This window comes from Nasonia vitripennis, unplaced genomic scaffold (genome assembly GCF_009193385.2).
Source record: "Nasonia vitripennis strain AsymCx unplaced genomic scaffold, Nvit_psr_1.1 unplaced0072, whole genome shotgun sequence".
In the NCBI taxonomy this organism is placed as follows: Eukaryota; Metazoa; Arthropoda; class Insecta; order Hymenoptera; family Pteromalidae; genus Nasonia; species Nasonia vitripennis.
Window position 1 is genome coordinate 1 of NW_022279851.1, and position 23,435 is coordinate 23,435.

General features: G+C 31.3%; 2 protein-coding genes across 2 annotated transcripts; one reads left to right on the forward strand and one right to left on the reverse strand.

Annotated features, from left to right (window-relative positions):
- Window positions 1–3,942: 3,942 nt before the first annotated feature.
- Window positions 3,943–5,178, reverse strand: LOC116418163 (ATP-dependent DNA helicase pfh1-like). The gene has a single exon (XM_031933276.1). The coding sequence runs from the start codon at window positions 5,176–5,178 to the stop codon at window positions 3,943–3,945; it is 1,236 nt and encodes a 411-aa protein (XP_031789136.1).
- A 10,049-nt stretch (window positions 5,179–15,227) lies between these two features.
- Window positions 15,228–17,615, forward strand: LOC116418166. The gene is made up of 4 exons (XM_031933277.1): window positions 15,228–15,852; window positions 16,299–16,460; window positions 16,542–17,177; window positions 17,275–17,615. Exons 1-4 carry the CDS (start codon window positions 15,795–15,797, stop codon window positions 17,499–17,501), a joined length of 1,083 nt encoding a protein of 360 aa, XP_031789137.1. The 5' UTR covers window positions 15,228–15,794; the 3' UTR covers window positions 17,502–17,615.
- The last annotated feature ends 5,820 nt before the right edge of the window (window positions 17,616–23,435 follow it).

Here is a 23,435-nt window from a genome sequence, read left to right on the forward strand (position 1 = left end):
ATATCAATAATAATTACGTAAAACTAAATAAATAATAGGTGCAGGATATATGTTCAGTTTCTGTAAATAAGGAAAAACAGGTTTTTATTTTATGTATATATATATTATTATATATATATATATATATAAATCATGTGCTGTATTTTCAATATTTATGGAATAATAATTCACAATAATAATATTCACTTAGGTGTTGTAATTTTTTCAATTACAGTTCTGATATTATATTACAATGTAGTGTTAGCAGTTCACTAAAAATTACGTCAAAATAATTTTTATTAAAATTCTCGTCAAGTTAGTTGATATTGCATTTTTAATTTCAGTATTTTTCTAGCGTAAATACTGTTTGACATAGGATTTAGTTTGAGGAGTACAGTATTTTCAATAAATTTTTTGTAAAACATGTATAATAATCTTTCTAAAAAAAACCTTTTACAAGGTAAAAATGTAGGCAAGTATAATTTTCTCTATATACTCCCACAGTTAATTTTCTATAAAATTCGAGTCTATATTTTATGTATTGATATTTTTATTCCAATAATTATAAAATTCAACAATGAAATCTAATAATAAATACGCTTATGATAGTTTACAATTTCAGGTAACAAAATAAGTGAAATCTAATTTCTACTTATACATTGTCAAGTATACTATAAAATTGTTTATGACGATGATAATTTTAAATTCCAGTTAAAAAAAGGTGTGAAATCTGTTGATACATTGTCAAGTATTTTTTTTTTGCTTTTGCTTAGAAAAATGAAAGCTAACTCAAAATAATAATTATACCTTCAAGGTAATTTCAATTTCATACATTATTATTTTTATAAATACTTGACGGACCCGTCGTCTTCTAGTTCACGGTGTATGTTTATATGTTAAAGACGAGCGTTTTTGACAAACTAGCTAAATTCAAGCGCGCTTCGCGCGCTCAATTTTAATGCACGCGGTTTGTTTATTATAATGTCTTAAAAGTATTCAAAATTCTAACATATATTTCACAATTAAGTAAGCATTAGTATTTGCTTGATGTTTTTTCTTAAGAAGATAAGAAGTATCTTCTAAAACTAAGCAGATTATAGTTTTTGAGGTTAGAAATTCTAACTTAGAAAATATATGACACAAAATAAGCTAGAATGATTATAAACGAAACAATCATATTATTAATTATGATCGTAAAAAGAATCAACTGAATAATAAACCCAAAATCATGATATTAAACTTAAACCATACTGAAACATTATAAATTTTGGCGCCATTCGACCGGATGGCTAGCCATAACCAATCAAATCGAGTTTTAAAAGGCTTCACAACATCCGGTCATCTCTTTTTTAAGAGAGGACAGCAGTCTTATTGTTTATTGAAGCATTTGAAACTTTAACTTAAATGAGTGAGCCTTTAAAAAGATTTTGTCATCATTAACCATTCTCATGGCCTTATCAATTATAAATCGAGTAAAAAATGAAAGAATTTCTCAACTATTATTTAATTATTGCAATTTTTAACAATATTATAATAAGAACACGATTCACTTTGGGTAATTCATTCAATCGGTTTCATACTTTCATAACTTTATACAACAATCTTGATATATAATTCGCGACTTAAAAAAAATAGTAAAGTCATTGAGATTTCACTCAATATTTGAAAACTTGAAAGGAACAATTAGTTATAATTTCAACTTGTTGATAAAAATATTATTAATATTAGAGTACCGTATATAAATTAGTATGTCGGTTATTTTTTTTTTTCACCGAAAAACTATAAGACGACGGGTCCGTCAAGTATTTATAAAAATAATAATGTATGAAATTGAAATTACCTTGAAGGTATAATTATTATTTTGAGTTAGCTTTCATTTTTCTAAGCAAAAGCAAAAAAAAATACTTGACAATGTATCAACAGATTTCACACCTTTTTTTAACTGGAATTTAAAATTATCATCGTCATAAACAATTTTATAGTATACTTGACAATGTATAAGTAGAAATTAGATTTCACTTATTTTGTTACCTGAAATTGTAAACTATCATAAGCGTATTTATTATTAGATTTCATTGTTGAATTTTATAATTATTGGAATAAAAATATATCAATACATAAAATATAGACTCGAATTTTATAGAAAATTAACTGTGGGAGTATATAGAGAAAATTATACTTGCCTACATTTTTACCTTGTAAAAGGTTTTTTTTAGAAAGATTTCACAACTTTTGAAAAGTATCAAACTAATAATAAAGGGAAAAGGCATAAAGATAACATTTTTTTAATTTAAAAATTTTATATGCAATTGAATTATAATGCAATGATTCAAAGCGTTTTGAAACATATTCTTGATATTTTTGTAAAACTTAAATTATACTTTAACAAAATATTCGTAAAATGAAGTGAAATTAGATATTTATATAAATTTTAATTCGTTAATTTAAAATTTAGTTTAAGGTGAAGGTGATATCGATAGTATTTAACTATGAAACAACGGTGAAACAGAAAAGTAAAACCAACATTTTACATCGTGAAAGATTTTTTAAGAAAGATTTTAGAACTTTAATTTTTTAATTGCCAGTGATTTCTTCTAAAAATAATAAGTAGGCATCTTTTGCACAACGAGGCCATGGTCTTTGTTTAATATACATATCATTTATTTCAAACCAATGGTTATTCTGACGTACCACATTAGTATAATGTCCTGTTTCAATAGATTTACCGTGATGAAAAATGCAATTAATTACTTTATATTTTTTTTTATTGATTTTAAGTACAGCTTTTGGTATATCTTTCATTCTGAAATTAGTTATTTTTGTTGTCGTGTCATGGTCAACAAAAAACAATAGTAGTTGTAAAATTATAATTGTATTTTTTACATGAACGGTAGTTTTTTGTATTCTTTTGCATGCACAATGATTACTGCACTCCCCTTCGACGTTTTTCCAATTATCTATATTATAATCAAAAACTTCTTGTAACGTATGTATTGCATAGGATCAGGTAGGCAAAGTGGCAAAATGTAATTTGATGTTGTGGTAGAACTCCTTTCATCGCAATTCGGACACCTTGTATACAACATTAATTTCGTGTTGATAACATTTGCAAAAACATAGATGCATTACAAAGATGTAAAAGAAATTCAGCACATCTTGCTGCTCACAAGCGGCATACTTTTTGTTTGTATATTCTCTTAATGCTTTAATATTAACAGGTGTTTTCTATATATTGATTAAAAGAATGTTTTAGGAGATCAAAACCTTTGACCTCCAATAGAATCCTTCTAACAGATGAACAATGAAACAAACTCTGTATCAAGCGTTAACATAACAAGATAACATTATCCTCATTTGGGAACCATGAATAACCCAATTACTGTCAGATAACATATTTAATTTACTATTATTAGTTTGTGCGTCTAAAGTGTGTTTTGATACCGTCCACCGTCTATCTTGAACTGGATTGGGTCTACTAAACATGCAATCATTTGGAATAGTTAATTTTTGAAGATCGGGGCGATATTTTGTCTTAATCTATTATATTGCAGGATCGCGGATGAATCAGCTTTAACATTGTTGAATCAAAATTGATAAGATGTAAGCCTTGCAATTTCGTTACTCGTGATAAAGCGACATAAGTTTGTCCAGAACAAAATATAGAATTACCTGCTTCTACAATAGCATTTTCTAAACTTAAGCTTGCTTTGTGAATAGTTATCCCGTAACTGTTACAGATCGGAAATTGTTGACGTATTATATATACCTTATCCATAATGACAAATTTGTATTCTAATTTAGGTATTGAATGTTCGTACATCCTTTAATTTTATACGGACACTGATAATTTCATCTCCCTTATCTTTAGCAATAGAAATTACGGTACCAATAGTGCCATTTACTAATCCAATGGAGACATCAATATTCCTCCTTATCATAACTTTTGAATTTATTTTTATTTGATTACGCGCTCAATTCCACAAGCATATCTTTGTCCTCATCTAACATTTTTAAAACTTTCTTTTGCAAATTTTTCGGACATTTGAAAGAATCGTTAGCTATAAGATTTATATCTTCAGAATCAATTCTACGCAGCATAGCATCATTTAAAATATCGCACATATTCCTCGTTGGTAACAAACATACAGTATCAGTAGGTAATTTTTCATATACCGCGCACAATTCTTGCATTATTTCAAGACTATTTGTACTTGAAAATTTTAGTGTTCGCTGTTGTAGAACATTGATATCTATATCAGTCAAAAATCCTAACCTTAGTCTACTGAGTATTTCGTTATATTGATTATCATTTTTTTGCCTCATGTTAATTGTCAGCTCATCGTACTCGAATAAAGTCCACAAATTAAATGAATTTATTGCTCCGATATATTTTTCAATATCTTTTTTCGCAACTTCAACGAAAGCAAAATTTTCTCGAACAGGTGGAAGTTGAAGCAAATCACCAAATACAATAATATGTATTTTTCCAAACCAACCATCATCGCATTCGGAAGTATTGAAGATTTCAGTAAGACGTAAATGAATATACATTAATGTAATATTAGATACCATGGATATTTCATCAATAATAATCAAGTCAACATTTTCCAAGCTTTGCCGTATTTGTTTCAAAGCTGCAGGCGATAGTTCTTTATATTTCGCTGTACACCCATGCTCCACTGGTAAATGTAGAAGTCTATGAATAGTTAAACCAGAAACATTGTAAGCTGCTATCCCAGTAGGGGCTGTAACAGCTGTTTCTTTGTTACGTATTATTTTATTCCATGCGACAATAGTTTCGATCAAGAAACTTTTTCCAGTACCACCTGGGCCACTTATGAAAATTCTCAAAATTTTGTCATTAGACTGTAAGACAGAAGTAATTTTTTTGAAAATATTTGATTGATCTATATTAAACCTTGAGATAGAATTCTCTATATCTGTTTCGTTCATGACGATTTTTTCGGCCATATCTTTAAAATCTTTTATGGCATTCTCTATTTCCATCGGAACACAACCTTCTGGCAAATTATCTGATTTAGATTTATTTTCTTGCGTTTCCAGCAATTGATTTTGAATAATTTCATTCATCTTTTCCATAGCTTCTCGTATCGTTTCACATTTATCATGATACTTCATTGCATCCATTAATTCGCATTGTTTTTTTTTGAAATGCCATTGTAAAAGAATCTTCCCCATTTTTCAATTCATCGGTATCTCTCCAAGGTTGAAATAGCAGTAGTAGTGAATGATAATAATCTTCTGGTTGATTAATTGGATTATATTTCCAGTGATTTATAAGATAGGGCTTTTTTCGCTTTTACAAAAGAGACCTCCTGGCATCTCATAATATTCTGCCTTATACACTGGTTTCTTTTTTATTATATCAAACCATTTTGCAAAGTCGTACAAACACAATGAATGTAATTCCTGAGGTCGGTTTGGATAATGGCTGTCAATTAATGAATCATAAAATATATCTGTTGAATCCGGTGATAGTTTTTTTATTTCTTTGAATGGTTTAAGTTTTCTATTTCGTATCATTCTAACGTCTAACCATCTAATTACAGTATCAGTATCTGTAGCATGAAGAGGATGCCCTAACAATGTGTCAGCTGCTTCTATTGCTCCGCACTCCCTGTGATTTAGGGCTCGCATAGAAAAAGACCAAATCCGACTGCACAAAGAATTATTGGATTGAATATCGGAAAAATCTACAGTACTTTTTTCTCCTTTAGTTCCATAAGAGGATACATATTTTGTTAACAGGTGAGAAGACTCACAAATAAATTGCGCGTCATTATTACCTTCCCAAAGTACCAACAAAGCAGGCATATAATCGTTAATACATTGTTCATCTGGCCCTCGTGGTAAATCATAGAATCTGCTCTTATTTCTTAATTTTCTTTTGTTCGCAATAGCTACAGAAACTTCTCTTAAAACTAATTTAGACGTTATTGGACGGGGAAATCCAAAACGACAAGCGCTCTTGAAACCTGTTTTAGTTTTTTTCTTACGCATACAATAGTTATTATGTGTATGGCGTTGATAAGCCATAACACGTCTGTGAAGTTCCGGTGAAACATGTTTATTAGGTATTCGACATGTAATATTTTGTAAAATAAATTTTTGGATTTCTTTATTAGGGGCTTTACCGTAAACGGGTGCCTCATGAATCCAAAATAAACAATGATAATGTGGTAATCCTCTGCCTTGATATTCACAAGCATAATAATAATGAGCTACTTTTCCTATTGGATGAGCCGAAGAAAGTATATAAGCTAGCATCGCTTGGAATCTATTCTGAATATACCTTGAAGCTGACACAGGATCAGCAGCTATAAGTTCGCTAATAGATCTTTTATCGTTTTCCCAACCATTAGCTTCGCGTATGTATTCAGCTAATGCCGACCACATCCACTCACCAGGGCTTAAAGTAATAAAAAACGTAGCTGGTCCATACTCATTCATCATGCATTCTAAATCATTTCTAACCTGTTTCCAATATGCTTCAGTACCTCGCAAACGAGAAAAAAATACTTTGTAAATTGGAATCTAATTGATCTTGTTCTAATTTTTCTGTGAGATCTTTTACTGTATATTTATAGCGTGGATTAACAACATTCAATTTATGAAAGATTCCAGCGCTGATTTGTCTTATGTTATTATTAAATAGCAAATAAAATAGGTACTGAATATTCAATCTAAACCGTGGGTGTTTAGATGTCAATCTTGCTCTTATATAATCATAATCCCTCAAACTTACAGATCTTTTTTCATGCTGCCCATACATTCCATAAGGATACAAGTCTGGAAAACATTTTAAATCTAAATCTTCGGCACGGACATCTAAAGCAGTAGCATATATCTGGAGCATCTGATATAATTTTGAATCAGTTTCATTAATTCTTTTTGTATGTAATGGATAAATAGTATACTGTTCATAATATGGATCTGACTGAAACTTCTGTGTTAGTAATGCAGCTATTTGCGATTTTTCATTTATGTTTGTTTCCTGATCAATTTTGTCACCATTTTGATTAGCTATATTGTTATTTTCAGTATCGTGCTCATGCACATTATTTTGTGTATTATCATTTTCATTATCTGCAGCCAAATCTTCATACTGTAAATTAAGATTTTCAAGAATGTCTTTAATTTGTTCAGGACAAGACGGTATCTGTATATTAAAATACAAAGGATTCCAACGTTTTAACCAATGCAAAGCATGCCAAATTTTCTTAACATCGACATAATCTTCCCAAATAATTTTTCCCTTTGTCGGATTACCTCGTATTAAAATAAACATTTCATGATTAATGTTTAGAGGATCGGTATCTGGACAAATTTTTTTCAAAGTTTCCTCTAAAGGTAACGGTAAATGAAAAGTTCGACCTGTCACTTTATCAATTTTGCAATAATTAGGTAAATTTTTCTTCATCACGGTACCCATTTTAACAACTGTTTGGAAAGCTTTGGCTCGTTGTATCAACATTTTTTCATAAGTATTTAAAGTTTTGATTTCATCAGGGATTTCTTTAACATAAAGTTCATTTAAAACACATGTAGATGGTAATGTATATTTTTTTAACTTACCACTACAGCTTTTACAAATAAATTCATTATTGAAATTTGGGGAATTGTATAATTCTTTTAATCTTTTCCAGTAATTTAGTTTTTCAGGAATATTAACATCGAGCAATTCTTCCACCAAATTCGTTTTATCGAAATATTTATCAACAGATTCTATACTGCGCTCACAACAAAGCTTTTCACAAGAAACGCAAGGAATTTTAGGTGGATCCATATCTATTTTTGTGTACGCTTTTATTCCCTCGCTATATTTGTCTTTTATTTGAGTTTCGTTTAAGCAAATTTCATACTTAGTGCTATTAATCAATATTGCTGCTTGTTCAGCATTTAATGCAATATTTTTCAATTCCTCGATATCAATATTATTCAAAGCACTTTCGATTTTTTCAATTTGTTTGTAATTATCAATTATTTTATATAAAAATCGTTTGATAGTGCGGAGTTTTGGATAATGGACGGATAAAATGTTTAATTTTAAAAATTTTGATGTGCATGACAAAGGTTTACTATAACAAATAATCGGATGGCCTTTTTTCTCTGAATTATGAGATTGTGCTGAACAATTATCAATTGTTTTCAAAAAATTGTAAGCATTGATATATGTAACATCGATTAAATTTTGAAATAAATTGTTAAGTTCATTCAATACATCCGGATCAACTTTTTTACAATAATCATTACATTGCCAAATTTTACTTTTAATATTTGATTCAATAGTCGGTAAAATATTCATTGTTTGTCCTTGTTCGTTCACAATAATATGTGTTTCTATTTTATCATTAATTTTTCCACTCGTGAAATCGTATGTTGATTCTCCAAAATATCCTTCCGAAGAAGAAGTATGTTTAGGTAAACCACATAAAGCAGTAAGTGCATAAGAACAGTTTTCGTCATCTATTATTGGTTCACCACCTAGTCTAGTTAAGGAAACTTCAATTTTTTCCTTAACATTAAGCAATTCTTTTTTACTTTTGAAATATGATTATCTCGAACATAAAAAGCAGACATGACCAATTTATCAGCTTCTATCCTACGATCTAATACAGATGTACAATCTAATTTTTGCATAACATTTTGAATATATTTTTCTTTTGTTTGTATTAAATTTTTAGTAGACTGCTTTATCATGATAGATTTGTATTTCTTTGCTATTTTTTTAGCTATACTAGTTTTATTTGCAACTACGCTTCGTTTTAAGCTAATTTCGTGTCTCTTGGTTTTATTTCTAATCAAAATTTTGTTCTTATTCGATTCGTAATAGTTTTTCACGCTAGCTAATCGTTTCTCTTTATTTAAGTGATAATGTAATCTTCGCTTTTTCAAAATTTCTTCTTTATTTTCTTGATAATACTTACGTTTTCTTGATAATTTCTCAGCTCTGTCAATATCAAACTGACGAAGAAGTTGTGAAACAGCAGAAGGAGATTTTGATTTCTGTCGGATATTATTTTTCTTAAATTCATAGTAAGCTTTGTTGTTTTTTGACTTGTTTTCTTTGCTTTGCTTATAATGATTACGTTTTTTTGAAAGCCCGTTATCTTTTGAAATAGACTCTAAAAATGGTGGTTCATAATTAACGTCACTTTCAATATTTTTTGAATTTAAATCCAAATAAACAGTAGATAATTGACTTTTTTTTTTCATTATAACTGTTACAGTCAGATGAAAAATTAATGTTTGATTGATTAGCAGGTAAGGAGTGTCTTAAACTGCAGTTGTTAAAAAATGAATTTGATTTTGAAGAGATGCTTTTCTCTGTTAGTCCAACTTTTTGTGAAATTGGGTTATCTTGAACCATTTTCTGTGTACTGCATATTTTATTATTAATTGCATACAACTGTTTTTCATTAATATGTGAGTTATTATGTACCGAGGCCTTACCTACGTTTGTATCATTATGTTGTTTATTAACAGTGAAAATATTAGATTTAGAGAAATTGTCAATGTGCCGTTCATGTTGTTTTTCAGCTTTAATAATTGGCACTACATTAATGGACGGTTCCTCTATTTTTTCTAAAAACAATAAATATGCATCTTTGGCATACAAAGGCCATAAGAATTGCTTCAGTTCTGAATCACTCACTTTTAACCATTTATTTTTGTCACGTAGCATGTTTGTGTAATGACCATGGTAAAGGCTGTCGCCATGATGAAATATAACACTTATAACTTTGAAATAATTATTATTTATTGAAACTGTTTCGTCTGGCACATTTTTAATTTTTAAATTAGTATATTTTGATGGCTCACCGTTCTCGTTAATTTTAAATAAGTTCAGTTGCAAAATTAAAAGCTCATTATCTGTAGTCAATTCCGTCTTCTCAATTTTTTTATGTTGACATCCATTGTTACAAGTAATGTCTGTAACATTCCAACTTCCTACATTATAATTCACGAGGTCCTGTAAACTTAATATCTCCTCATTTTGTGGAAGTGCCAAAGGAAATATATAGTTTAGAGTAGGTTTTAAAAAATTAGTTTCATTGCAATCGGGACATTTTAGAACAGTATTCAATTTATGATTCAATAGATCATGTAAAATAATAGATTTCTCACACAGATGCATAATAAATTCAGCAACATCCTGTTGAGCTCTAATGGTATACTGCTTATGAGTATATGCTCTAAGAGCAAAAACATCAACAATCTCTTTTCTGATATAATTTTTGAAAAAAACATTAATCCCTGTTAAATCTAAAGTTTCATTGAATCTCAGTCTTATAGGTTTACAGTGCAATAAGCTTTGTAAAGATGAGTTTGCATAACAAGATACGCTATCATTATTTAGTAGCCCAACAACATGAACACAATCATTAGATATATTAGGACGAACTTTAGTCATTACTGAACAATATTTGTTCTGAAACGTGTTATTTTGTAGTACCGTGCTCTGCACTTGACCAGCTTTTGTGCTAAGAGATTTTAATAAAGAAGTTTTATTTGCTTGTCTTTTCAAAAAAGGTTGTGAACTTATATGCTTGTTATTGTCAAAAATTATAGGGAAATGGGTAATGTGATTATTTTCAAACATTTCATAAAGATGTTTACGTAATTTGAGAGAATCATAACAAATTTTAGCAGGATTTTTTTGGAAAACCAACGACGTTGCAAATGCTATTGCATAAACACCGCAATCATCAGAATTTGGTTGATTCTGCACTGTAGGATAATAAATAGGAATTTGGTCAAAATATGGAAATAACTTTCTTAAAAATATTTGATTGCACTCGTGCAAATACTTTTTATTTAAAGAATCATATATAAAAATAGATTTGGTATCATAGTAACAACAAATCCAATGACCATTAATACATTTATTACACAAATCATCACAGCTATGTAATATTTGGACATGGAGAACGTTTCGTGATATAGGTTTTATACGGCTCGAATTAGGATCAAGCATTACATTTGTAAGATACAACGTAGAACGTGGTTCAAAAATAGTCTCATTAGACAGCATGCTATGAAATTTATCAATATGTGTATCCTGTAACCGAGATCCATCAAGAATTCTTGACATTTCATCATTTTCAAGAACAAATATTTTTTTTTGTTTTTCCATTTCAAATAATAAAAAACACAGAAATTTATTAAAATTTTAGAACATACAAAACTAAAAATGGGCACACGAAGCTGCCAACGTATAGGGGCGCACGAAGCTGCCAATGTAGGGGCGCACGAAGCTGCCAACTTAGGGGCGCACGAAGCTGCCACCGTAGGGGCGCACGAAGCTGCCAACTTAGAGGCGCACGAAGCTGCCAAATCAGAGGCGCACGAAGCTGCCAACTTAGGGGCGCGCGAAGCTGCCAAGTTTGGGATGCACGTAGTTACCAAAATGATTATGGTAGAGACTTGATGGCGATCCAAACCCTGAAAAAATAAATTATATATCAGTAGTGACAAATTATTCAATTGATTATTTTGAAGGATTTATGAGCGAAAATTAAAAAAAAAAGTAGCTTACTTTCTCTCAAATGATATCTTCCGTTTATTTCGATCCAAAGTATTCCTGTAAAAGTTTTATGAATGATGTAATGAAATAAGACATACTACTTTATACGAAAGAACTACATAATTTATAATGTTCATAAGACAAAATATTTTTTAATTAAACAGTTCATGATAAATTACATTGTACATTATGGTGTCCCTTATTTAGAAAACTACCTCTAGCGACTATAATCCTGGTAATATGGATTTTTCAAACTTAAAAGTTTTTTTTTTTTTCAAGGGAAAAGTAGGACTCGTAGAGGCACCTGTTAGAAGGGCCAAAAAAATTTCAAAAAAATTGAAAACATTTTTTTATGACAAACTTTTGATCTGAGCCCGGCGCTCTTCGCTAGAGGCGGTTTGGTAAATAAGGGACACCCTATTGTACATGTACATATTCTTTAAGGAAAGCTAACCATAAATTATCAAATAAAAAATGATATTTATTTTTGTATATATGTTAAATTATTTAATAAATATATATTAAACTATTGAATATACTCAGGTACACTTAAAAAAACTTTAAATTTGTATTATTTTATTTTTATTTCAATTCTGGGATCGAAGAGCCCTAAGACTTTACAAACAGGCTTGAAACACACATAATTCTGTTATCTATAATTTAAAGAAAATGTTAAAAATGACAAATATTTTGTTTAAAGTGTAGATAACTTTTTAAAAATGAACTTATTTGCAAATTCCCACACTCGGACCAGAATTATGTATATATTTCATGCCTATCTGCAAAGTTTTAGTGTTCTTCGATGCCCAGAATTAAAGTATGCGGTGAGTTAAAAAATGAAAATTATGAATTTTTGCCTTTGAAGTCATGTTTTACCTGGTAAATGGCATTTATAAAAATTTTAAGTTTTTTAAAGTGTACCTGAGTATATTCAATAGTTGATAATATATATTTTTTAAATAATTTAGTATATATATAATATACATATACATTACTTTTATAATTTAAGGTGGTTAGGCTGTTATAGTCCACTACCCGATCTTTACAGTATTTCTACAGGTATGTCAATAAACAACATTTAACTAATGATCACAGATAATATATCCATTCGAATTTATCAATGTCAATTTTCTTCATTCGAAAGTAACCCTAATCCACAATATTTACAAAATGTATGTACTTATAATCTACCAGTATGTTTCATGTTTTTAACTGGTCCTAGTGATCAATCTTTATTTATTAAATTATAAAATGATAATGTACGACTATCGTGTAGATTATTGTTATTTTCTAATAAAATAAATAAATATATGGATGAATTAGCAGAGGTTAACGTTAAAATGTAATTTATGGAGCTGGCAAATTGATATGCGTCAAATAGGTAGTATTGGATTATAACAGGTAAAGATATTATATACAGTACATTATACATGTATATGATGTATATATTATACTCATCAAGATTACAACAAAAAGTTATGCTTATTATTTGAATGGTTGGTGATTTTCCAAAACTCTAGTCCGTATCTTAAATTCTAACCTCAACATATTGTTGTTCTACCTGCACCAAATTTGTTTTTTTCGAAATTAGAAATAATTGATTGAGATATATATATACTGCCCATCATCCCACCGAGCAACCCAGCAGAAAAATTAACACTTGGGCACTTATAATAAGCCTCAATTTTCTAGCAAAGCACATAATCTGCTTATATACAATTTTCAAAAAATAAAAAGAAACTAGACTTATAATAATTATATAATAATTACTTACTTTGATACTAAGAAATATCCTTCTTCACACATGCACAGGAGTTTTCTCACGATTTTTTGTTGAGGAGGATTCTGGAAACAAAGAGATCCGCACCTAGCGATAGGCACCATTAAAATAACATGCCGATTTTAGTTTTACGTTCAGGTATATCCACCAGATTCGACTATATATATACCTGTATGTATTAGCTGATTATCCGCGATCCGGCAAACAAAGGTTGCACGCGCGCCATCTGCTAGGGGAGCGCCAAATTCAAATAGATTACAACTGTAGTGTAAATTAAACAACTTCATTATCTACTTATTTTAAAAAACACAGACAGACGGAGAAGACTAGTATACATATTTATTGATAGCTAAGTAATGTGTAATGTGTGCAGAATTATATTATAATTTTTAATTCATATATACTCATTTTAAGAAACACAGGCAGACAAAAAAGACTATTAAATCTAAAAATAATCCAGTTAAAATTTACGTACGATACATATATGATTTGTGTAAGATCAGTTTTTTAAAATAAAAAATCAATAAAATAATAATACCTGATGCACCTTTTCTAAAATGATGTCTACCGATGGAAAAGATATATGTATATAATAAAATATATGTAAAGATATATATATTATGTATCTACAAAAATGATGGAGTAAGGAGAAAATAAAAAAAAACATCATCTAAAAAATATAGTCCACTTAAGTAGGCTACAGTGCGTATGAAAAGAATGGTACACAAATAAATGTTTAAATAAAAAATCAGAAAATGTTTTAATTCATATATTGTTACATTATTTTAAATTAATTGTTATATTAACTTGTATATAGTTACAGCAAGATGTTTGTTCAAATTATTCACTTTTGAAATCATTTCCTCAATTTATAAAAATAACCAAAACTATTGTCACTTATTATTATAACTTCTTCGACATAAGTATAGGAAAATTAATAAAGAATTATTATACAAATGTTCCCTTCACTTAAAAAATCTTCTCTACTTCATTCGTCAACCAAATAAAGCCTGTTCTTATTTGATCCAGTCATTATCCGAGCACTGGGAAGGGCGCATCTGAGTGATCTATTTGAAAAATAATATATACATTTTAAATTATCGTTGTGAGATATAAGAATTTTTGTTTATAAGTATTATTATAAATATTTATTTTATGATTATTCAAGCTTAACATTCTTAATCATGACATTATTTCCTTACCCCAACAATACTATAAAATAGATTAACGTCTATCTCCATTGACAAAAATTCTAGTATCATGAGTAACGTATACAATTTTTGTAGAGTTCATCCAAAGTTAGTGCATGAGACACGCATCACTGATCAGTTTTCCAACAATCTCCAACAGTATTTTATTCACTATTGCCAGCAACTGTAACAAATTTAAAAATAAAAATTAGAATTTATCATAAAAATGCATGCACGTTAAGATGAAAACAGTAATTGAATATGATTGTGACAATTTATAAACTTGTTGAACGATAATGAAACACATAAAATGAAATACACGATGCATAAAAAAGAAAGAAAAAATACTTGTATGATTTGATTCTCAATAAGCCTTACAGATCATTTTTTGTGTGCGAATAAAAAATGTATATGCTTCTCTTTGTTATGATGCAAATATTATTGTTTTTACCTTAACTAACAAGGTCAACTTATCCACTTGACTCGCAGTAGTTACAACACCATGCAAATTATATTTTTTTGTATTACTTAGTTGCGCATGAACACATTTATCAGCTGTTGAATAATTGTCGTTTTGATTTATAAAATGCATACAGCATTTATGTCATTGAATTTGATTACTTATTACCTTTTAGAATATCCTATTACAATCCTAAAAAAAATACCAATAAAAATGACACAAAGTATTACAGTTCAATAATAATAATCAATAAAAAGGTATTATAAAGTTTTAACTTATCTGATAAATAAAATATTGTTCCTTGTTCAAAATTCGTGCGACTTCTTTTTTCTACTCTTTTATTTGTACATCATGATTATATCAAACATTCAAGTAAATATAAACAAATATGTGAATGTTAGAGGGGTATTAAACAAACTGATATTCAAATTCAATATTTGTAGGTTAAGTTTTGAGTTCTGAGCAGTTTATTTTAAACTATCTGTTGAAGAAAATTGGTACTATTGCAAGTACAAAGTGTAGAGTAACCCAACAGTGCCCTCAAGCAGAGCTCGGAGGTCCGAATAGACCGTGTCTTGCGTCACATGCATTGTACATGGGGGAAAGTCCGACGGCCGGAACTCGGAACGCGGAACTATGATTCAAATTTTGACCACGCGTGGCGCTGATTGCTCCTTATAGTAATAAAATCGGCGCGGCAGCCGGCAACCTAGCGCACGTGATGATCTCCCGCATTGTCCTTTGTCTCTATCCGGCCGTTATTTCAAAAAAAGATTCGGACGTGCACATATATCGGCACTGAGAGATTTGTGAAGCTTCTTGTTTTCTTCTTGAAAAATGAGCGAAAGGCAAGGCCTATTGAATAACATGGCTGATTTGAAAATTAGGAATGAAGGTAAGAAAAGGTCCTTTTATAAAAGTATTAGTAACAATTTCAAAGTAAACGCACGCACGTATTCTTAAAAAAGTGTAAAATCTTGTCCAGTTGCAATTTTTCTGTAATTTCTTTATTGCGATTCTTCATTTTATTGCAATCAAAACAATGGTTTTTTGATCAGACTGTCTAAAGCCCTTTTTCGCGTTCGCAAAATCGTACAAGAAAATCTGTAAAATAAAGGGAAAACCAAGTTCGGTGTTTCTCAAGGGCGGTGTTACAGTTACATGAGTTATTTTTTTTTACGTGAACATAAACATTTAAATAATAATCCTTTGGGGAACTCTGAACTTGATTTTCCGTCGTTTCTTCGCGTACGCAAAAAGAGCCTTTAGATGATCGTTTTTTAATATTAAATTAAATTATAAATCATTCAAAAAGAATAAAAAAGATATCTAAATTTACAGAAAATGAAAACTTGAATGGTAATCAAGAAGAATTTCTTGATGATTCCGACTTCGAAGTGGATAATGATAGCTTAAATGGCAACCAGCAAGATCGTCCTGATGCTGATTTAGACGTAGAAATGAGAGAAATGGAGGAGTTGATAGAAAACCCTCCAGATCGTTGTAAGTCACACTTTGCAATTTATTAACTATGTTGATTTGCTATAATTTATATTATTCTATTCTATTTTTAATTTATGTCAGTTATTCTACAAGGACCTCTGCACGGTCAGTACAATGGAATTGCTGGACACAGACCATTCTTAGGCATAGGTGCTGCTAGTAATGCACAAGAACCTCTGCAGAATCAGCAAAATGGCATAGCTGGACAGGGACCATTTCTAGGCCAGGGTGTCGCTGATGAAGCTCAAGGACATTTACAGGCTCAGCGCAATGGCATTGGTGGCCAAGGTCCACTGCTAGTAGGCCCGGGTGCTGCTGATGGAGCTCAAGGCCCTTTGCAGGCCCAGCGCAATGATGTCGCTGAACAGGAACCATTGGTAGTGGGCCAAGGTGCTGCTAATGGTGCCCGAAGACGTATTCAGGGTCAGCAAAATGGCATCGCTGGAAATCAGAGACCATTACAGCACCAGAGAGCTGCTGCTGGTGCCCGAAGGCCTATGCAGGGTCAACGTAATGGCTTTGCTGGACAAAGACCATTACAGCCCCAGAGAGCTGCTGCTGGTGAACGAAGACCTCTACAGAACCTTAACAATAATGGTGTTGAAAGACAAGGAAGAAACGCTGGAGGAAGACAACAGGATGAAGCAGATCATCAGGGAAGCCCAGTGCAAGGAAACGCTAGAGAAGAGTTGCCTCTTAGAAACCAAGCTCAAAATGGTTTGTAAAATTTTTAATACCAAAATATTAACCCATATTTACAGAATAATTTTTTTTTTGAATTGTTAATGACTTATTATGTTCATTATAATTGTAGGTATGAAACGTGGAAAACGAGGAGTTAGGGGTGGTCGTAAACTAAGAAAAAAAATTCCACTCAATCCTTATCAACAAGGATTAAAAAACGTGGCAGAACTATTTCTTAACATGGTAGAAGAAAGCACCAACCGCACAAGGGCAAGGCTCGAAGGAGAAAGGGAGTTGAGAGAGAGAGAGTTGGCTGAAGCAGAAGAAGAAGATTACGAACAAGAAGAAGAAAAATAAAATAAAAATTAGTTCAGAAAATATGCATGCATTTAAAGAAGTCTAAATTATTTCAATAAAAAGGTGTGACTAAATGCATGGCTATTAAATGTCATTATATTTAATCTTTTACTTTATTATAAAATAATACTTGAAAATTATAGTTAATACTTTATTTATTAATTTATGCTAATCAATACTAAAAATAATAAATTTTGATGTAACAGCCTGCGTACATTAGAGAAAAAAAATAAAATCAGTAAAAATGATGAATTTAGTTCTCAAAAAGTTATATTTGGATATCATTTCATGTATTAATATATTAATATGTTAAAAATTCTTTATGATCTCTCTAAACAGCAAAATCGTAGATGTTTTATGATTTAGATTTGAATTTTGTATTTTAACTTGAGAAACTATAAAGTTGTAGCCATTTGCCAAAAATAAGTAGATGAGTAAAAATACAATGCGATTATATCATTTCAAATTTTTATTTTATTTACAAAGAAATTTTTCATATAAATTAATTGATAATTTTGCTATTTGTACGGAATATAATTCATTAACAGATTCAACTTTTAATTTTATTAAATGCTGATAGTTTATAACAGCTCTCGCTGACTTCTTGAATTATTTTATATTATTCTTATATTTTATGTATAGCATCCTCATACTTTGAATAAATCCATATGTTCATTCTTGAATTGAGTTTTTATTTTCATTCCTGATAGCTGCAAAAGAGGAATGTTTGTTATGTAACACTTTTTATACTCAATAAAATAACGATTATAAAATAAAATAAAATGCAGCTTACTTTGTAATATTTTGGCATTGACTTAATTTTGTAAGGATCTCGAGCTTACTCAAAAACACTGGTTAGCTTGATCCAAGTTTCTCAAGATATTTGAGAATGCACACACAATGATATCAGTAGCTTTACTAGTTTTAAGGCGCCTGGAAGGTACAGCATCAGAAGGGTAGAGAGTTTCAAATTCAAGTAATAATAGTTGTACATAATTGTCAATTTTTTTGTTTGGATAAGTTTACAATGATAACTCCTTGCTAAAGACTTCCTTTTGCTGGTAAAAAATATTGAAGTCCTATAAATTTTGTAGGTTAAATGTTTCCATACAGACTTAAGATCCGATGTCACTTTGAATAGTTATAAGATGATACCAATTATAAAGCAATCGATAACTATTGTGATTCGTTCACTAGTTTATCCAAGAAAAATCTATGCAAAAACCAACCTTGTAATGGAATATTTGGCTCCTTCTTATCCTCAAATTGATCTTATTCTGTAGAATTTTTTGCAGTCCAGCTGATTCCAAAAGTTTTAGCACTTTGAATTAAAACTTTCAATTTGTTCCCAGTACTGAAATTTACGAATCAGATAAAAGTTTGCACTACTTCCAGTAGTAGATAGGTAGTACATCACAGTTCCACACCTAAATTTTCTATAGGAAAAATTGCTACCAGCATGAATTTATCAGGCTTATGTAGTAGCACGTTAAGCAGCAACCTTTTTGAAATTAAAAGTTTGAAATGAAGAACTAAGCACTGGAGAACGAACTCTCTTGGATTTTGACAATGTATGCTGTTGATAAATTAACCTAGAAATAAAATGAAATAATTCAGTGAACCTAAAGAAAATAAAAATAAATATCCTAATAGAATAAATTAAAAACAATAACTACCGTAAGAATTAAGATACATAGTATGTAAGATGAAGTGATTAAACTGAGAAAAATATGATCCTGCTGCTGCAAGTGCACAACTGTTATATGGTTTACCAATGTTTACAAATGTCCTCTTGTAGACCTCTTGTGACTCTTATTGACTGGTTATCATTATCCTCCGTATCTACTTTATGGATGCTGTCTCGTCTATGAACCTTAAAATAAGAATACAAAAGGATTTACACACAAATTATGACTAAGATTATCATTAAATTTTAGTAAAATTAAACAAAAAAGCTAAAACTGATATTTTTTCCATCTTCTATACTAACATGAACAAGTTATTATTACTAAAAAACAATACAATATTCTGTAATTAAAAAGTCATATCTTTGAATGAACAGCGGCTTTTATTGTGTACACTTCATTCCTCAATATGCAAAACATTTAGAATGTATGCTGAGCTCGTGTAAAAATGAACTTTTTAATAATTTTTGACTAGGAAGTCACCACGGTGACCAAACGTTCTTTGATGCATGCATTTTGAGGCACAGAATTCAAATTTGATTGTTTTCAAGCTTCAAAATTCTAAGATTTATTTTTATTAAATTGTTAAATAACAAAACACCTGATAATATTTGAGCACAGAAATCATAAAATTTAGATTATACTCCTCAAAAAATATAAAAAAACATATTTATTACTGTTGTAAACTCATATCATATATATGGGTAATTCTGCCGTAAATGGCTCAGATTGCGTCCAAGGCTTGTATGCGAATGTTCAATGGAAAAACTATGTTCAATCTGGGTCTGTTACTGCAGAATCATATCAAATTCATATTATACGCCTTAAAAAAGATAAAACCAAAATTGAAAACAGTTTTCCACAGTTTGAGAATACAACAAATTTTGTTAGGTTTGTATTAAAATCATAATACCTTGTCCTTGCCCTATTTGATTAAACCAAATGTGTGGAAAAGTAAAGCCAGTAGCAACAGCAGCATAGTTGAGAGCATAGTAAAACAGCCAGTTATTGTTCTTACGATGATGCCTCTTAACCAGTCACCATTCTCATTTAACCCGTTAATTTGATTGACTGCTGAAAATGATGGAGTTTGTCGCACTGAAACTTGAGGCCAAGCAGTCTATTACTGTTATTGTTACACTACACAATATCTTTTCTGCTTATATATATATTACTGACAGTGCTTAATGTACATAACCAACATAATAAGTAACTACCTCCATGAAGCAGTTCGTACTCCAAGTAGTAACTGTGATGTTAAATTATGTATCACTAACCATGCTTAATATACATATAACCAACATCATAATGAGTAAACTACCTCCATGCAGCAAATCGCACTCCAAAAGTGGTAATTGTGATGCTAGTATAGTATCTTGGTTAAAAGTATTAACTTTTTCACTCACAAATTATAATTGATTGATTCAACATAGATTTGTTTATATTAAAAAAAATTTTAAATAGCAGAAGACCGGTTCTCTCTTCTCTGATGACTACATAGTGATGTATATATCGTACGTATACGTATACCTAGCCTTACTTTATAAGCGGAAGTCACGTGACCGGAAGGCTGAAAAATATCGGGAGACGAAGACCGCAGCAAGCGAAGCGAAAATAAACTCGCAAATTTCATTTATTTATAACTCATTGTAGAAAGACTGTTGGAATATAAATCTTTTTTTATGTGAAAGATAAGATAAAAAACTTTTGCATAAGTACTTCTAAGCCACATGTAAGGTTAAAAATCCGCTTTAATAAACGAACAGGAGTTGAAGAAGTAGCAATATCAAAGTATATAAGGGCCGCCATGCAGCGCCCGAAGACGCGTACGTACTGTTAGTTACTTATACTTGCCATCGTGGCGCTGTCGCGCCCCTTGATATCGTTACTGCACTGTGACACTGCAGAGGCTATTTTGACACATGCCTCAATTGTATAGTCGATACACTCAAGCATATTAACAATGCCCTCAAAAGTCGTCTTCTGTAGAACAATTGCAGGAGATTACGCTTTTTTCTTATTGCTCACTTCATATTCTACACGTTCATTAGTGATTATTGATGTGTAGCTAGTGGTGGTCTTCTCCTCGATTTTATCCAGTAATATAGCTTTGGTCCCATATGAAGTTGTAAAGCTCAGTGTAATTCCGTTGAACGAGATCTTGTCAAAAGCTGCTGGATTATTCTGTACTTCGTCACTAAAATAGCTATTAATTTTAGCAAAATGTAGTTTGAACGTAGTCCATGTGTCGGTTGTGAAATTTATACCAAAAAATGTTTGATTAATTATTTTTACAATACAAGTAAAATCGTTATTGCTTTGGGGCTTAAGACCAACGATAATTTTTTTAGTACACGATGTGTTTAATGGATAAACTCTTGAATATAGTAAATATTGCAGAGCATCTTCTCGTGAATTATAAGATGCCATTGCGATGCGCTTTGTATCTCTTGACAAACGAGTGTTGTTCATATTTTAAACAAAACTTGTAATACTACTGTGAAAACTGATGTGAAAACGTACGTCTGTTACTTAATGCCGTAGCAACTTGAATACTCAAAGACTGTCACAGCCATCCTTTAAATACGTTTGCGTGAAAGGGTAGTATACGTATTTATACAAGAGAGGGAAAGAGAAAAGAGCGTGTATGAATAATAACTCTAATGACTAGAGTTTGGTGAAATTTGTGTTTAAATATAATTACCTAGATAGTACGCTATACCGTCGGCCCACTACGGCTGATAGTATCGGACAGCGACGCTTCACTGATGCATATAAAATGTCTCATAAACTCAGTCGTTCAAACGCAGCCTCAGTAATGACGATGCGTCGTTATCGTTCTTTTAGTTAGGAATCGGTTGTCTAAATGACTTTATTATTATTAGATCATAAGTCGCAATATCATGCATGGGTAGCCTGTGTCCGTTCTAAGCACGTCATTAACGACTCATACACAGCGCGACGTTGTAGACCATTAAACTCCCTAAACGGTCACTTCGGTAGGTCATTAAGGGTCTCGGGTCGGTTCAGCGCTCTCCAGCCCCAGCCAAACGTACGTCTGAATTTCCAAAGATTCACTTTGTAGCCCGAAAAGTATCCTTCAAAATTATTTTATTACAGGTGCATTAAAGTGCCTACATATAATAAAATAATTTTCGTGGATATACGTATGGCTAAGGATGGTCCGCTGTTATTAAAGAACGGTATCGTCAGGAGGTTCAGAGTGGGGAAACTATCGGTATATAAGGTCCTAAGGAGTAGTTTAGTTTACTATTCCAAACTTACTGTCTACAAGTGCGGATTGTGCACAGTGTCTAGTGTGTTGTGCAGCTATCTAAGTCACAGAGAACTTCTTGAGTGTACAAAATGGATTTCAAGACGGAGTCTTTGTTCAAAATCTTCAAGGATGCCCTGGACGTGGCATTCCTCCACGCTAGAGGTGACAGCGGGTGTATTCAAGAAATACGTAGGTTTCGGGATGAACTTCACGAAGTGAAACTCTATATGAGAGCCTATCAACCTCGTGGCGGAGAACGGACCAACCGCACCCTGACCACGGCGCTGAGGGATCCTGTCAGGGATGTGAGAAGGTTGTTCCGGGAATTTATCCAGACGCAAAGCACGGTGTGTATCGGTGTCTTACATAGATACAGGGTGTTTAAAGAGGATTTAGACTCTTTAGAAACCGTGTCTATAGTGCTTAGAGCACGAGGAACCGAAAACGCACCTGAAGTAAGAGCCTTGATGGGTCATTTACTTCGACTGAGAGAGGGTAAATATTTATTATTAAAATTCGTAATATATTAGTTAAAACTGCGACTTTAATATTATTACTTATTTTAGGTCTACAACGCGAGAATAATGCTCTCGACGCTGTGAATGCAGAGCTACCTGGAGACGTGTCATTCGGTTTAAATGACGAGGACCATCGGGACGCCGAATTGATGGTTTTGGAAGAGTTTGACGACGCAAGTTCTAATCATCATCGTCAAAATCAAGAAGAATGTGTGAATAGCATAGGTGATTATAGTGACTCTAATGAGGGCGGCTCAATTCTAGGCAGTGGCTGGACCAGTGATTTGAGTGGCTGCTTCAATGAGTACGAAAAAATACGTACAGTGGAGAACCTGGATGAAGAGTCTATGGAGATTCCGGACGCGCTATTGGAAGAAGCAGCCATAGCAGCTGAGGAAAACTTTTCACTAAGTGAAAGAAACGCAGCAGATCACCCTGAGGTGACCTCAGCGGA

Bases quoted from the DNA above. Each gene is read 5' to 3' on its own strand.
- LOC116418163 (XM_031933276.1), bottom strand. From the start codon at position 5,178: ATGGGGAAGATTCTTTTACAATGGCATTTCAAAAAAAAACAATGCGAA.
- LOC116418166 (XM_031933277.1), top strand. From the start codon at position 15,795: ATGAGCGAAAGGCAAGGCCTATTGAATAACATGGCTGATTTGAAAATT. The intron at 16,461-16,541 runs GTAAGTCACACT...AATTTATGTCAG, and splicing joins AGAAAACCCTCCAGATCGTT to TTATTCTACAAGGACCTCTG. The intron at 17,178-17,274 runs GTTTGTAAAATT...TTATAATTGTAG, and splicing joins TAGAAACCAAGCTCAAAATG to GTATGAAACGTGGAAAACGA.